Here is a 14,621-nt window from a genome sequence, read left to right as displayed (position 1 = left end):
CACACTCCCAGCCTGGCTCTTAATTATCGCTGGGTTGTAGCAGTAGCCTGTCCCTGGATGCTCAATGGGGTAGACAGGCTATTCAGCCCCTGGTCTCAAAGCCACACACACATACTGACTCCCCTCCTGCTTTCTCTCCTCAAGGTTCTCCCTGTGGGCGTGGCGGGGTGAGGGTCTTTCAGGGCGAGACAAAGGCTGGGAAGCCGATTGGTCGGGCGGCTGCTCCAATCGCGGGGAGCAGAAGGGGAAGGGGGAGTTAAAGCTGGGGGATTTTGCATTGTACTGGATGAGAGGCAGTGTCTGCGCGAGGAGCAGGGAGGAGAAAGAGAGAGAGAGAGAGAGGGGGGCGGGTTTGGAACGTTGGACCAGGGGCCGCGCGATACACGGCGTTCCATCGGGGCGGGTTTGGAACGTTGGACCAGGAGCCGCGCGATACACGGCGTTCCATCGGGGCGGGTTCGGAGCGTTGGACCAGGAGCCGCGCGATACACAGCGTTCCATCGGCCGGGCTTCTCGAACGCGCTTGTTGCGCTCTCTCGTCCGCTGCATCCATCCACACAATGGCTCACTTCAACAGAGGTCCCGCGTACGGGCTCACCGCCGAAGTGCGAAACAAGGTAAAAAGAAACCGATGTAACCGGGCCGGTGGGTCAGTTCGAGATGCGATCCCCCTTCCCCGTGCAAACGGCTCTCCTCGAACTTTTTGTTCGTGACGTAGGAAGAATAGTTTCATTCAAAAAAAAAATCCCTCTGCTCGCAAAAGATAACGGTCGCTTGAAGTAAAATTGGTATTTTTTTTCCCATTATTTAACGAAAATGCAGAACGCTCGCCGTGGGTTTTTTTTTGGGTATTGTTGCACGTATTAAAGTCAGGACTCAGTGTTTGATCAGGTTACAATGCCAGCGCATTGTGGAGGAGAAAGCGCTTCTCAGGGTCTCTTCCATTTCCAGTTCCATTGTCTGAAGGCGCCAGGGCCCTTTGATGTGTTTTTTTTGCTGCAAATTCCTTGGGGAGTGGAGACCAAATTCGTCGACGTGACTTTTGTCCGTTTTTTTTTAAACCCCCCCCCACCCCCACCTCAACCTCTTTATTCAGCAAAACCAGAGGAAAGAGTTGGGAGGGAGAGAGAATCCGAGCTGTGGGAGCGTGTGAATAGTGTTGGTGAAGAATGGGATTGTGTGATTTGAATGAGGAGTTTTGATTTAGTGCTGCTTGCAGGAGCGGGTGGGGGGGTGGGGGGTTGTTGGTGGGAGTGAGGGGTGCATTTGCTGTTGTGTTGAGAGCTTCTGCGACTACTTCAGCTTGAAGCCATCGAATGTCAGCATTTTGCTAAAGTTTGGTTTATACAGATTATTTTTAATCATGATCCAGAATTAAATGAGAATTCGATGCAGCAATCCCTGATCTTGAAAATTTAGTCCACTGCTAGGCTCCAGTCATCTGCTGTTTTTTTTGACATAACTGAGTTAAAATAGATCACAGATAAAAGCTCAGTTTATAAAGACCAATCCGCATTAATGGCTGTAATATATAACCACATTGTGCAGTATATTGGTTTTGCAAGTGGTCTATTGATCTTGAGCATTTTGCTTGCAAGCTGATTTTTTTTGAGGAACAATGAGACAATGAATAGGTAAGTACTTCAGAATTAAAATACTGACTCCCCCCACCCCCTGCTTTTGTTCTATCTTTTTAGATAAATTCCAATTTTTGAGAGTCACAGCATCCTGTAGAACATCTCGCAACTCGTTCATGGCTCCCTGCAATCGAATCACTCAGCCATGATCGAGGCTGGTCCACAGTGGCTGTTCCATTGGTCCCATTGCTCCTATACTCATTTTATTAACAAGAGCACTGTGATTAGACTTTCTGCTTTCTGTAATGCTGCTTGTTGTGTAAGGGATACTGGGCAATCCATATTTTATTTAAAGGAAGCACGTGATTCTGAAGTGCCTTTTAACATCTCGAAGCACATCACACCAGAGCAAATTTACCATATAAGGACATCAGAGAAGAGTTTACCACTCCAGCATTTCAACTTGCTCAGATCTAGCAGGATCTATCAAACCTGGTAGATCTTTCCATGTGCTTACTGTGCATTTTCCCAAAGATCTGTACTAAATTTACTATTTTCACTGATTTTAATGTCCTCCTAACCAAGTGACCTAACACATGTACACACGCATACTCTTCTGGGTTCTCTTTCTCTGTGCCATTAAATACTTTCATATGGATGTGAGTTCCTCAGTTGACTGGACGTCTGTGATGCTGTAGTAATGCCAGTGGTGCGGGGTTCAGTTCCCATGCCAGCTGAGGTCATCCATGAAGGCCCTGCCTTCGCGACCTCGCCCCTCACCTGAGGAGTGGTGACCCTCGGGTTAAACTCCGCACCAGCCGTGTCTCTCTGATGAGAGAGCAGCCTACGGCCCTCTAGGACTACGATGACTTTCGCACGCAGAGAAGGCTGTCCTGGTACGTGAATTGTTTTGGTTCTGCTCGACAGAACTTTTTCTTAGATTTTTATTCCCCCACCCCCAAAAAAACTATATTACAGTCTTTATTATGCTATCCTTCCAAAGTCAGGGAAGACTGCGTGAGGCATTAAAAAGAATGCTTGGATCTGTGGAAAGTAATTGCACTCTGGGGCATAGCGAGAAAGGGGATACACGTGGGATTGATCACTGACTATTCTGAATCCCAAAAAATGAGTAAGAATCCCATAAAATGTGCTGGTGATGTCTGATGAATGGTTTAGGAGTAAATTGCCCTTGACTGTTCCAGCCTCTGCTGGAATGGATGGCTCTCATTGAATACTTTTTCAGATGACACTGTTAGTGTAGGTCACTGAACAAATTGATCCACTTTTTCAATTTTAATCTGGGGAGATGGTGGCGTAGTGTTAATGCCACTGGACTGGTAATCCATAGGCCCAGGCTCATGCTCTGTGGACATGGGTTCAAATCCCACCATGGAGCGGGTGGAATTTAAATTCAATAAATAAATCTGCAATATAAAGTTCGTCTCTGATGGTGACCATGACAGCTATCATCGATCATTCCCTAATGTCCTTTAGGGAAGGAAATCTGCCATCCTTAACCTGGTCTGGCTAACATGTGACTCCAGACTTTCAACAATGTGCTTGACCCTTAACTGCCCTCTGAAATGGCCGAGCGAGCCACTCAAGGACTTGGCAACATGTTGGGGATAGGCAACAAAACTTGGCCCATGTCCCATGAAAGAATGAAGAAAAATGGAGTTGCACTTTTGTAGACTTATATATTAATGAAGGGGCAGAATAATTGAGTCAAAGGTCCATTACAATAGAACGAGCCCCTGCTATCAGTCTCGAGTTTGGAAACTGAATAGGCCACTTCTTTCCTTTGAAATGCAGAAAAGTACAAGAGCTCTTGGCTGCAAATGTGCAAGTTCTTAAACCCCTCTTCCCTGTCTCCTCTACCCTCACCTCGAACACCAAGTTTGAGGAGCTCATGCACTTTGTCACTATGATTAAGACCATCTGACCAGCAGCCTCTACCATTTCTGTCCCTTCCCCTAGCCCACCTGGTCAAACCTTCTCTAAGGCACCCCCACCACCCCCCCTAGCCCTGAACTTGTATCTTTCTGTAGTTTCTCTCGCATTGTACCCTCTGCAAGCTCATCTTTCCCATAAAACCCACCTCCTGGGCCGTTGACCAAATTTCAGCTAAACTGCTCACCATCCAACTTCCCTCCCTGGATCCTACATTAGCTGATTGTTGGCAGTTCTCCCTCCTTCAGACCTGCTACAAAAAAAAATCTCCCCAAAGAGAATAACCGTTGACCCCTCCATACTTGCAAACTACTGCTCTATCTCCATCCTCTTTTTTTTCCTCCACAGAAATTTTAAATGTTTTATCTCTTCCCAAATCCATGCCTGTCTTTCCCAACTCCATATTTAAATCCTCCAATCAGATTTCCACACCGTTACAGTACCAAAACGGCTCATGTCAAAATTGCAAATGACATTCTGTGTGACTGACACAGGTAAGCTATTCCCCCTTAACCCATCTGCAGCCTTTGATTTGCTTGAGCACACAAGAGAATCACCTGCAATGGCTTCTCTTCCCAAATGATCTCGGCCCCTTCCTAATTCCCATCTGCATGTGCTCCTGGTCGATCTCTCACATTCTACCCTCTGTAAACTTGAGGTCACCCCAAATGATGATCATGTCTTAACTTGCATTAAGCATGTTTGTGCTCGCTGACCTATGTCAACTCCTGATTAAGCAACACCTCATTTGTTTTTTTTTGAAATCTCATTTTTGTTTTGATGTTCCTCTGTGCCCTCGCCCTTCTCTCTCTATCTCCTGCAGCCCTACAACCCTCCTAAAATTCTGTCCTTCTCCAGTTGTGATCTCTTGCACATGCCCAATTTTAATAGCTGCATCGTTGGTGACCGTGCCTCCAGTTGCCTGGCCCCCTAAGCTCTGGAATTCCCTCCCTAAACCTTTCCACCTTGCTATCTCTCCTTCCTCTGAGATGCTCATTAAAACCAAGCTTTTTATGTCATCTGCCCTGATATCTCCTTATGAGGCTCTGCGGCACATTGTGTTTGACAACATTGCTGTGAAGCACTCTTTGCTATAAAGGTCTTATGTAAGTGTTGCGAGATGTGACATTACATGAGATCAGGGTGCTGCAGGCAGCTACCATCTTTTGATCAAGATTTGAATGCTTTGTGTCAATCATTGTATGAAGACCCTTTTTTTAAAAAAAAAAGATACTTAATGTATTAATCTGTTAACTGTTCTGTTGAAGTTATACGGACTCGAAACGTTAACTGTGTTCCTCTCCGCAGATGCTGTCAGACCTGCTGAGTTTTTCCAGGTATTTTTATTTTTGTTTTTGTTTTGGATTTCCAGCATCCGCAGTTTTTTGCTTTTTACTTAATATATTAACATTTTGAGACCAAAGTCTGAAACAACATTGGTGAAATAAGGGATTGAAAGCTTAATACATTTGTGTGAATTTTAAGACCCTGTTTTAATATGTGCGTGAAAGCCAGCAGTAGGGTAAGATAATATTGCCGATGCTATTTTCCAACTTTAAACTAGTGGTGTAATAAGAAACAAATGTTTTCTTTAAAAGTAGTATTCGGAATGATGGTTTTCAGATCAGCTTAGTAGCTTTTTGGTGGGGGATGGGGCTGCTGGGTTGTGGGGAAGAAGCAGCCCCTCAAAATGATTCCTAAACTCCTGCAGTTGCCACTAAATATTCTCTTCAGGCCTATTAGCAGTAAAGCTAGAACAAAAACAAAAATACCTGGAAAAACTCAGCAGGTCTGACAGCAACTGCGGGGAGGGATACAGTTGACGTTTCGAGTCCGTATGACCCTTCATCAGAACTAAGAAATATAGAAATGAGGTGAAATATAAGCTGGCAGAGGGGGGAGGGACAGGTAGAGCTCGATAGGGGGCCAGTGATAGGTGGAGGCCAAGAAGAGACTGCCAAAGATGTCATAGACAAAAGGACAAAGGGGTGTTGACGGTGGGGTGTAGTAGTAAAGCTATACTGTGCAAGGACTAGACGGTGCAGTAAGGTGACTGTTTCCCTCCCAGCTTGTGTCTAGGCTCAGTGCTACTTTAGCACACTGGGTGTGTGCTCACTATTTTTACACCTATGCTAAAAATAGATAAAAGTGGCAGACCTGTCTAGAGGTACCGGGGGTATAAAATGGGGAGAGTGTACCACCTAGCCTCAAGTCTCTAGGTGGTGACTTATTTGGTTAGGCAAACGGGAAGCTCATTTCATCCGACTTTGCAAAATACATTCCGCTACTACACTCCTCCCATGGTCAGAAAAAGAACTGAAATCTGTTGATTGAAGCTTGTACAAAATCTCCAGAATTTTCTTTGTTTATACAGCCTGGCTTCCACTAATTAGAACTTGGTTGGGCTCACGTACTTTCAGCTCCGTCGTTGCTGCATGGAGTTTTTGCATTCCTTCTTGTTATGTATTTGTGATTTCAAAAATGTTAGATTCCCAGGGTTTAACCCACTGGGACAAAGTGCAACTCTAGTTTTGAAAGATTAGAATTTAAGAGGCTGTGTTGCCTTGCAAGACTCTCTCCATTATGTTGTCAAATGTTACTAATGTTATGGCAATATTTGTCTTGAGTTTATGCAGCTGCCATCTTCAGCCAGTTGAGAAATCCCATCCCACTTATCCAGCAATGTGGAAAGATCAGTTGTGAAGCGTGGGTGTCAAAATTCGCTTGTAGGCCTTTTTGTCACTTGTGATTCTTGAGTTGCGTTGCGTGCAGAGTGCAAAGAAAGTAAGTTGGTTGTGTTATGCCAAAAATACAGTGAGCTGCAAACTTCTATCAAGAACTCACGCACCGATTTTAAGGATGTACTTGGCTGTTTACAGCTGCTTTTCCAAGATGTTTTTTGGGTGGTATTCCTGTGTACCTAAACTGTTCGAAGGGTTGTAATAGTTATGCTGATAAATAACTCAAAAAGACAAAGCTTTCCTTTATTTGTAATCTCCCTGGGTGGAATGGAGGAGGTGGGACTTTGAAGGGTGCTCTCTCTACTTATCAAGCTACTGATTATCACCTAGTAAAACCTTTAGTAATTACTAAATTACACTGAACAATGGCCTCATTCATAATGACAGCAGATATCAGCAAATAAACTTGCATCCATTACTGAAGACCAGAGGAGACTAAAGTCATTGAACTTTACAGCACATGATAAAAATGTACACTCTGTTTAAGCTGTGATCACTGTGTTACTTCTTCAGGGTGTAATGAAGAACGCAGAGTAGCATTGAGCTACTGAAAAACAGATTAAGCCTGCATCTGCTTTGGTTTTACTAATTGTTAATTTAAAATGGCTGATGTACAATATTTATAGTTTGCCTTTCAAAGTATGAGCTTTGTATTAAAAATTGCTGCTTCTGCCCCCATACATACTTTTTTTCATACATACATGTACTTCAGGGGGATGGAAGCATTGTGATAATTTTACTGGACTAGTAATCCAGAGTTCCAGACTCAGGAGACATGAGTTCAACACCTACAGCAGCTGGGGGAATTCAAATTTAATTAATCAATCTGAAATGAAATGCTGGTCTCATTAATGGTGATCATGGAGATACTGGATTGTTATATAAGCCCATCTGGTTCACTAATGTCCTCCGGGGGAGGAAAACTGGTCCACCCCGGTCTGGCTACATGTGACTCCAAACCCTCAGTAACGTGGTTGACTCTTAACTGCCTTTAGCAAGCCACTCAGTTGTTTCAAACTGCCACAACAAAGCTGAATAAGAATAAAACTGGATGGACCATGGCATCAACCTCTCCTTAACAGCACTGTGGGTGTACCTACACCACATGGACTGCAGCGGTTCAAGAAGGTGGCTCGCTGTTACCACCTTGAGGGCAATTAAGGATGGGCAACAAATGTTGGCCTAGCCAGAAATGCTCCCATCCCAAGAACACTACTTTTAAAAAAAAAAAAATTGGCATGTTAGATTGCCAGAATTACACTATACTTTGATGAAAAATGTATCTTGAGTTGCAATCGTCAATGTATATAAAGTTGCTTGTTTTCAACATTGTACTAACTTCAGTTTGGAATGCAAGCCTATTGTATATTAAAATTGGCGAGTAGGTCATAAAATTTCACTTCTCAAGGCATTGCAATGATTCGTCCTATCCCAGTAAGAACCTTTTGTTATAATCTGATCATTCTTTAGCAACAAAAGGCATAACGGGCAGGATAATTTAAAAAAAAAAATGTCATGTGACAATCATAGCAGCTATATTCATTTAAGCTCCCACAAAACGCGTCAAGTCTGCATGTCAGTTGTAAGCACTGGCTGCCAGGTGTTAGTGAAGCATCCAGTATATGGTTCGGTGAGCAGCCTTGCTGGTGCTGATTAATCTACTAGTTAAATGTTAACGTTTCTATCTAAGGCACATGTCTGGCATCCCAGCTTGATGTGCAAGTTTATTTTTTTTTGTTCTACTCACACATGGGAGCCACAAGACCCAGAAAGTGGCTTTGAGGTGCTATAGTCCTTTGGCCAGTTGGGTTGTTGGCTGTGTTTCATTATAAACTGATCTCAGTTTCAGCCCTAACAGTTTGTTGTGGAGAACAGAAGAAATCCATCCAATGTTTCAATGACCAATTATTTCAATTTTCAATGTCATTACCGGTCCCTTTTGTCTCGTGTCCATGACATCTTTGTCAAATTTCTCTGAGCCCCCACATATCCACGACCTTCTATTTTGCTCCACCACCCCCTCTTCAACAGTATAAAGCCCCTCACGTTTCTGAAGAAGGGTCAGACAGACTCGAAACGTTAACTCTGTTTCTCTCTCCACAGATGCTGCCAAACCTGCTAAGTATTTCCAGCGTTTTCAGTTTCTATTTCAACTTGGGAGCCCAAAAAAGTGGGCTTCGTGTAAATTGGCATTTTAGAATTCGGGAATATAGTGGCAATTGGGTGCAGAATGGCGCATGTTTCACTTTTTTTTCCCTCAATGGAATATTTGTAACTTCTCCCTGGATTACAGCATCAAGACTTAATTGGTTAATTTTGTTGATTTTATAACTCTCTAACCATAATATCTATTTGTCAAAATGTTGCTGAGGTTAGTCCTCTGAATGTTCGGATGTTATAAAAGTAGATCCATTTCAGCAAGCCGGATGACTTGAGGCTATTCATGCATTCATGGTTTTGGAATGGACAACGTACATGGTTGGCTGACCTCCGAGGCAGACAAAACAAATGACAACAGGGGTAAAGATGGTTGAGTAAGTGTCACTTCTGAAGCCAGATGCCATTAAAAGAATATGTCATTGTGGGCAAATTTAAACTTTGATATATTTGTACTTCTGGTACACAACAGAACTTTGGCATCACCTGTCTTTAATGCTTTGTATTATCAGGTTATGCAATTAAGTTCTTATTTGACAGCAACTCCTTTTTTAAAAAATGAGTTTGGAGACAACAGAGAGCAGCTTTTATCACAGTTGCCCTCCAGTTCATTTGGTGTTTATACTTCATTGATTCAGCTCTGAGTAGAGAACAAACAATGGTGACACTTGAATGTACATGGTATGTGTTGCACATTATTATATAGCCCATCCACATGATCATTAATGTCTAGAGAACCTTTTGCAGTTAGGATGCTAGCTGTATATCATTTTTTTCCCGCCCTGCCCCCAAAACACAAGCACACAAGCTAGCCTTCTGCTGTGCATAAAATATTTTTTGGATGTGTGAAGTTTAGTCAGTGAAGTGTTGAGGGGGAAAAAACATTTTAGGACAAAGTGACCCGAGTAGGAAGTGTTTGAACGGCTTTTTTAAAAAAAAGATATGACTGTTTTGCTTCCTTGTCTCTTTTTATCATAAGGGTGTCTCCATAATATTATTTATTCAAGTATGTGCTGCCTGAAGGTGGGTCCTTGGCTCTTTTTTGGCAGTCTTTGGTAGTGGTGGTTTGTCACTGCCTTCCACTCTCTGGGACAGGGGAAGGAAGCAGCTCCCAGGTCTACCTCAGTCGGAATGGGAAGTGAATCCAAGTGTGTGTGCGTGCATGCATGTCTGTCCTGTGTTTAAGCTCTGCCTGTTAAATTTCCAAGCAACTTTCACGTCTTTTCCTATGGTCATGTCATAATGAACCACTTTAAGAGTAAAGAAAAGACTTGGCTAAAATAATCCAAATGCCAGATGATGGGAATGTATTTGACGTTAGTAAAGGTATTGAACTAAATCTGTATGGCACCATGGGGAGAAATGTGAAATTTCCAGAGGGTTCTGCCGTCAGCAGACTGGAAGAGTATCATATGGCAGATGGGATTGCAGATGTTGCTAAGAGACACTCCATTCTCTTGACATTCTGCACCACCCAAGTAATGATATTGGCTGTCGAAGTAGGGAATGGTCCAATTAAAGGGAGGAAAAAAACAAAACTTGGAAATCCTTGAATGAGGAATTAAGTGTGCAATAGAAGCAAGAAGTTCAGAAACTCACTGGTTTAAACAAAACCTGAAAATATTACTTCAATTAGCAGAGGGGAAAGCCACTGTTTTGGCTCTTGTGAAATTTAAATCACCTGGGCAAAGGAGTGATTGTTTAAACTTTGACATTTTCCCCCACTAAATAGTGAATAGATGTTAACAGTATTAGAAGCAGGAGTTTCATTTCTATTATTCTAGAATATTCCATTACTCTACTCTAAAATAGGTGGTGCCTGTATTTTGTAGCGTGAGTGTCAGGCCTGTTTTTTTTTCGTATTGTTTGAAGTAGCAGCCTAACTTTACTTGAACTTTCTGACCACCTTTTTACAGTTAATTTAACAAAAAGAACTTGAACTCGAACTCAAAAAGAACACTTATTATTGAAGTATGCAGTGTTTGACGCAGTATGACTGCCTGGCATCGAAGGTAAGTTGAGAGATGAGAACCAGATGCCTCACTGAATTTCTTTCATCCAAGTCTGTAACTTGTGCTTTTCATAAAACATCCTGATGAGTTGAATTGGGCTAGAAAGCTAATTGGAGAAAAAAAAGTCAGTGAACTGCACTTGTGGTTCTTGTGCTTTTAGAATATCTGTGGTAATTATAAAATCGCCAAGTCAGGATTTGCAAGCCCCTTGGTATTCAGCGCCTCAACCCTGCTCCGTCATTCAATAAGATCACGCCTGATCTGGTTATAGCCTTAAACCCACTTTCCTGCTGGCTCCCCATAATCTTTGCCTGTGCTAGCATTGCTATGTACTCAAATAATGGGGATTAAAATTTTATAAACTGGACCCTCTCTCGGGCTTATGTGCTGCCAGAGAGGCTGCTTGTTAGGATGTTGCCATTATTCCTCAAGGGGTTATACTGCTACACTTGTTTACCTTTTTTGGTGTGTTCCAGGAAACTATGGATAAAACTCTACAGATGCAGGATGCCATCTGCAGAACTTGCATACCATTAAAAAAAAACAACCTAGTCCTTCATCTCTATATAGAGGCATAGCATGCAGAAGTTAGGGAATACGGCGGAACTTGTTCAAGAGTTTTAAGTTGGGTTGCAGTTTGAGTACTGCCTCTTAGTCCTGCAGGATTGAGGATGACTTGCTTCCACTCTGGTTCGATGGCTTAGAACCATGGAAAAGTTATGGCGTAGAAGCCATTCAGCCCATCGTATCTGTGCTGGCCAAAAGAGAATTTTAAAAAAACTAGCTGCCCATTCTAATCCCACCTTCCAGCACAAGTTACAGCACTTCAGGTGCAGATCCTGTTGAAGATTTCTGCCTCCACCACCAAACCAGGCAGCAAATTCTAAACACCCACCACCCTCTGGGTGAAGTTTTTCCTCATGTCCCCTCTAATCCCTCTACCAATCACCTTAAATCTGTGCCCCCTGCTAATTGACCTCTCCACTAGGGGAAATGGGACATCCCTGTCCACTCCATCTAGGCCCCTCATCTTGTGCACCTCAATCAGGTCACTCCTCAACCACCTCAGTTCCAAGAAAAACAACCCCAGCCTATCCAATCTTTCCTCATAGCTGCGGTTTTCAAGCTCGGGCAACATGCTTGTAAATTTCCTCTGTACTCTCTACAGAAAGGACATAATTGCTCTGGAATGTGGTGACCGGAACTGTGTACACAATTCCAGCTGTGGCCTGACCTAAGCAGCGTTTTATACAGTTCCAGCACTAAGCCCCTGCTTTTGTATTCTGTATCTCGCCCGATAAAGGAAAGTATTTGAGATGGCGTAGTACGATATGTGAGCTGCATACAGCCATATGTGGGGCAGGTGGTGAGTTAAGGGTCGGGTAGGTGGGGTGTTTGGAGGTTTATGCACTCCCTTTGACAGCTTGACTTAATCTCTGCACGTACCTGACTAAGTCTCTGTGTGCTTGGTGCCTTCCCAAATGAACCTTCCGTTTTGGCCAGTGACAAGCCAGGGCCTCCCACAAACCGGCAGGGATGTTTGACCTCTTTATTGATGCTTTGTGGACATCCCTAAAGTGTTTCTGATGTCCTCCTGGGAGGCTCCTGCCCTGACTGAGTTCCGAGTAGAGCAGTTACTTCAGGAGTCTGGTGTCAGACATACAAATGATATGTCCTGTCCAGTGGAACTGTTTTAGAGTAACTAGCTTCTTGAGGCTGGCCTAGTTGGCTTGGGGGAGGGTGCTGCTGCTGTTGAACTGCCTTTTTAGCACTGGATTTGAGGGAATCTGGTGCCTGGTGCAGGCACCTCTGGTTGTACTACTTCAGTGCATGGAGGTGCCTCCTGTAGGTTGTCAAGTCTCTGAAGCATATAGGAGCGTGGGGTCACTGCTGCTTGGTAAACCATGATCTTCGTCTCCAATTTGAGATCCTGGACTTGGGGTACTCTTCTTCAGTTGACCGAAGGCTGGGCTGGCACACTGGAAGCAGTGTTGAATTTCATCATCTCTGTCTGAATTCGTTGAGAGGAGGCTCCCGAGATACGGAAAATGATCCACATTTTCAAGGACCTTGCCATTGATCCTTAATCTGCAGAGTGGGGTGAGGTGTTTTGCTGTGGGAGCTGATTGGAAGAGTACCTTAGTTTACTGGTGCTTAGTGAAAGGCTGATTTTTCTCATATGCTTTGGAGGAGTCGACAACAATGACCTGGAGCCCAGTTTGAGTGAGTGCAAATCTGCACACTGAAGCTCTATGATTGAGGTTGGAACAATTTTTGGTTTTGGATTGAAGGTTGAATATTTTCCTGTCTGCTCTGTAGATTATCTCTGTCTGTTGGGAATTTGCTGGAGATGTGGTGCAGTATTGTGGTGAGGAAAATGGAGAAAAGTGTTGATGCAATGATAAGAGCTTGGGTTAGGCTGCAGTTTGAATACTGTGTACGGTTTTAAGGCAGCCTGTCATGAATATAAAAGCAATGGAAAAATAAATTCACCCAATATTTTTGGAGATGAGGGATTAGTTATGAAGACACTTGAAGATGGGACTTATTCACTTGTTCCGTCTCTGTAAGATCTTGGAACATTTCGTCACCTCTGAAAACTGCTGTGCATCTTTCTCAAAACTGCATGCTCCAATCCCTCCAGTCCAGCTCACACTGGTTGTGAAAATGTCATTCTGTGACTATGGTGTTTTATTTCTCCTCATCCTCGCTATAGAAGGCTGTATCATTGATTACGTGAGCCTCTTCCACCACCTTCTCTTCCCCCTCCTTTGGTGCATTTTGTGAAACTGCAATGTCTGGATTCCATCCCATCATATCTGAGAACAGCTAGTACTTTGGCAACAATCATCCATCTTTTGTCAAAGCACGGGCGTCTGAGCAGCTCTAAGGATTTATTCTCTTCCCATTCCTCTCTATGCATGGTGGCAGTTATTTGGAGGCTTGAGACACGCTTTCACAGACGGTATATGCTGCTGCCATCCAGCTCTAGCCCTCTGGAACAAGCAGGTTGACATCATGCCGTGCATAAGTCACCAACCCAACATGGAGAAGACAATGGAGAAGCAATTGTCTTCAGCCCCTGTCACAAGCTTTGACGTCTTGCTACTGTTGAGGAGGCAGATTGACAATGAATGAGGGGAGGTGGAAATTATTTTCAAGATTGCATGAGCTCCATGTTTTTTGAGCAGTAAAGTTAAAATACACCGGATGTAGTTTTGCAAGAGAAGGTGGCAAATCAAAGCCTATATTAATGAATCTGAAAATATTTCAAGGGCTGGGCATCTTCTTTCAAATGGAGCTTGAAATTGATTGGGCAGCTTCTGGGCTAGAATTTTATTTGCATGAGTAGAAATACAACATATGAAATGGAGAGCTATTAAAATTTCTTCTATGCATTGAAGTACCTCATACAACTCTATTGTTGTCTTCTGCAATTCCTTAAATAAGTTGTAAAGGAGAATTGAATTTAAAAAAAAAAACAGCCAGAATACAGGGGTTTAAATGAGAGTTAAGTAAACTAGAGCAACATGAGATGTCAAACTCCAGAAAGGTGTAGCTGTATAGTTTGGAAATATGTATCAGAGTCCATTAAATTTTCCCAGGGTCAGAATGGGGTGGTTACTGTCAAATGCATATTATGTAGCCTGTCTTGCTTTAGTAATGAGGCTGTAACCGTATATCACAATTTCACCCCCCTGCCCCCCAAAAAAACACCAAGCGGCAGGATAGGCAAAAACTTCATCTAGATTTCGGGCTGTAATTCAGATAAACTTTGAAACCGGCACTTCCTCCTATATCTCCAGGTAGGGGTCTGTATTTTACATAAAACTTGTCAGAGATCGATCACAGAAACATTGATACCACATCAATAACCTGTTGGCCTCTTGTTTGTATGCTGATCACCTCGGCCTCCTAAGATCTAAAATGGCACGCTGAGTATAGTTCGGTTACATACTGGTTTAAAAAATTCTTAATAATTCGACACATTTTGCTCAATTGTAAAAATGATTTCATTTGTATTTCCCTCGAGAGTTTAGGGAGGAAAAAATGCCAAGCTATTTTTTTTATTTTTTTTTAAAAAAAAACCTGATCTAAATGTGTTAACCAAGTTTTCGCTTTTGGCCCCCTCTCTTAATCTCTCCTTTCTGGGCCCAGTGTTTTCTTTTAAGATGAAAGCA

The 14,621-nt window shown here is 43.0% G+C and overlaps 1 protein-coding gene across 1 annotated transcript in view; it reads left to right on the top strand.

Moving 5' to 3' along the window:
- Nucleotides 1-279: 279 nt before the first annotated feature.
- Nucleotides 280-14,621, top strand: part of LOC144692232 (calponin-3-like) — a 62,043-nt gene continuing 47,701 nt past the window's right edge. The window contains exon 1 of the mRNA XM_078560820.1: nt 280-617. Within this exon, the coding sequence (XP_078416946.1) occupies nt 561-617 (57 nt within the window). The 5' untranslated portion in view covers nt 280-560. The remainder of the gene's footprint in view (nt 618-14,621) is intronic.

The sequence above is a fragment of the Cetorhinus maximus genome, chromosome 17 (genome assembly GCF_964194155.1).
Source record: "Cetorhinus maximus chromosome 17, sCetMax3.hap1.1, whole genome shotgun sequence".
NCBI lineage: Eukaryota > Metazoa > Chordata > Chondrichthyes > Lamniformes > Cetorhinidae > Cetorhinus > Cetorhinus maximus.
The sequence above is the reverse complement of the archived record's forward strand: the minus strand, read 5'-3'. Positions and strand labels throughout refer to the sequence as shown.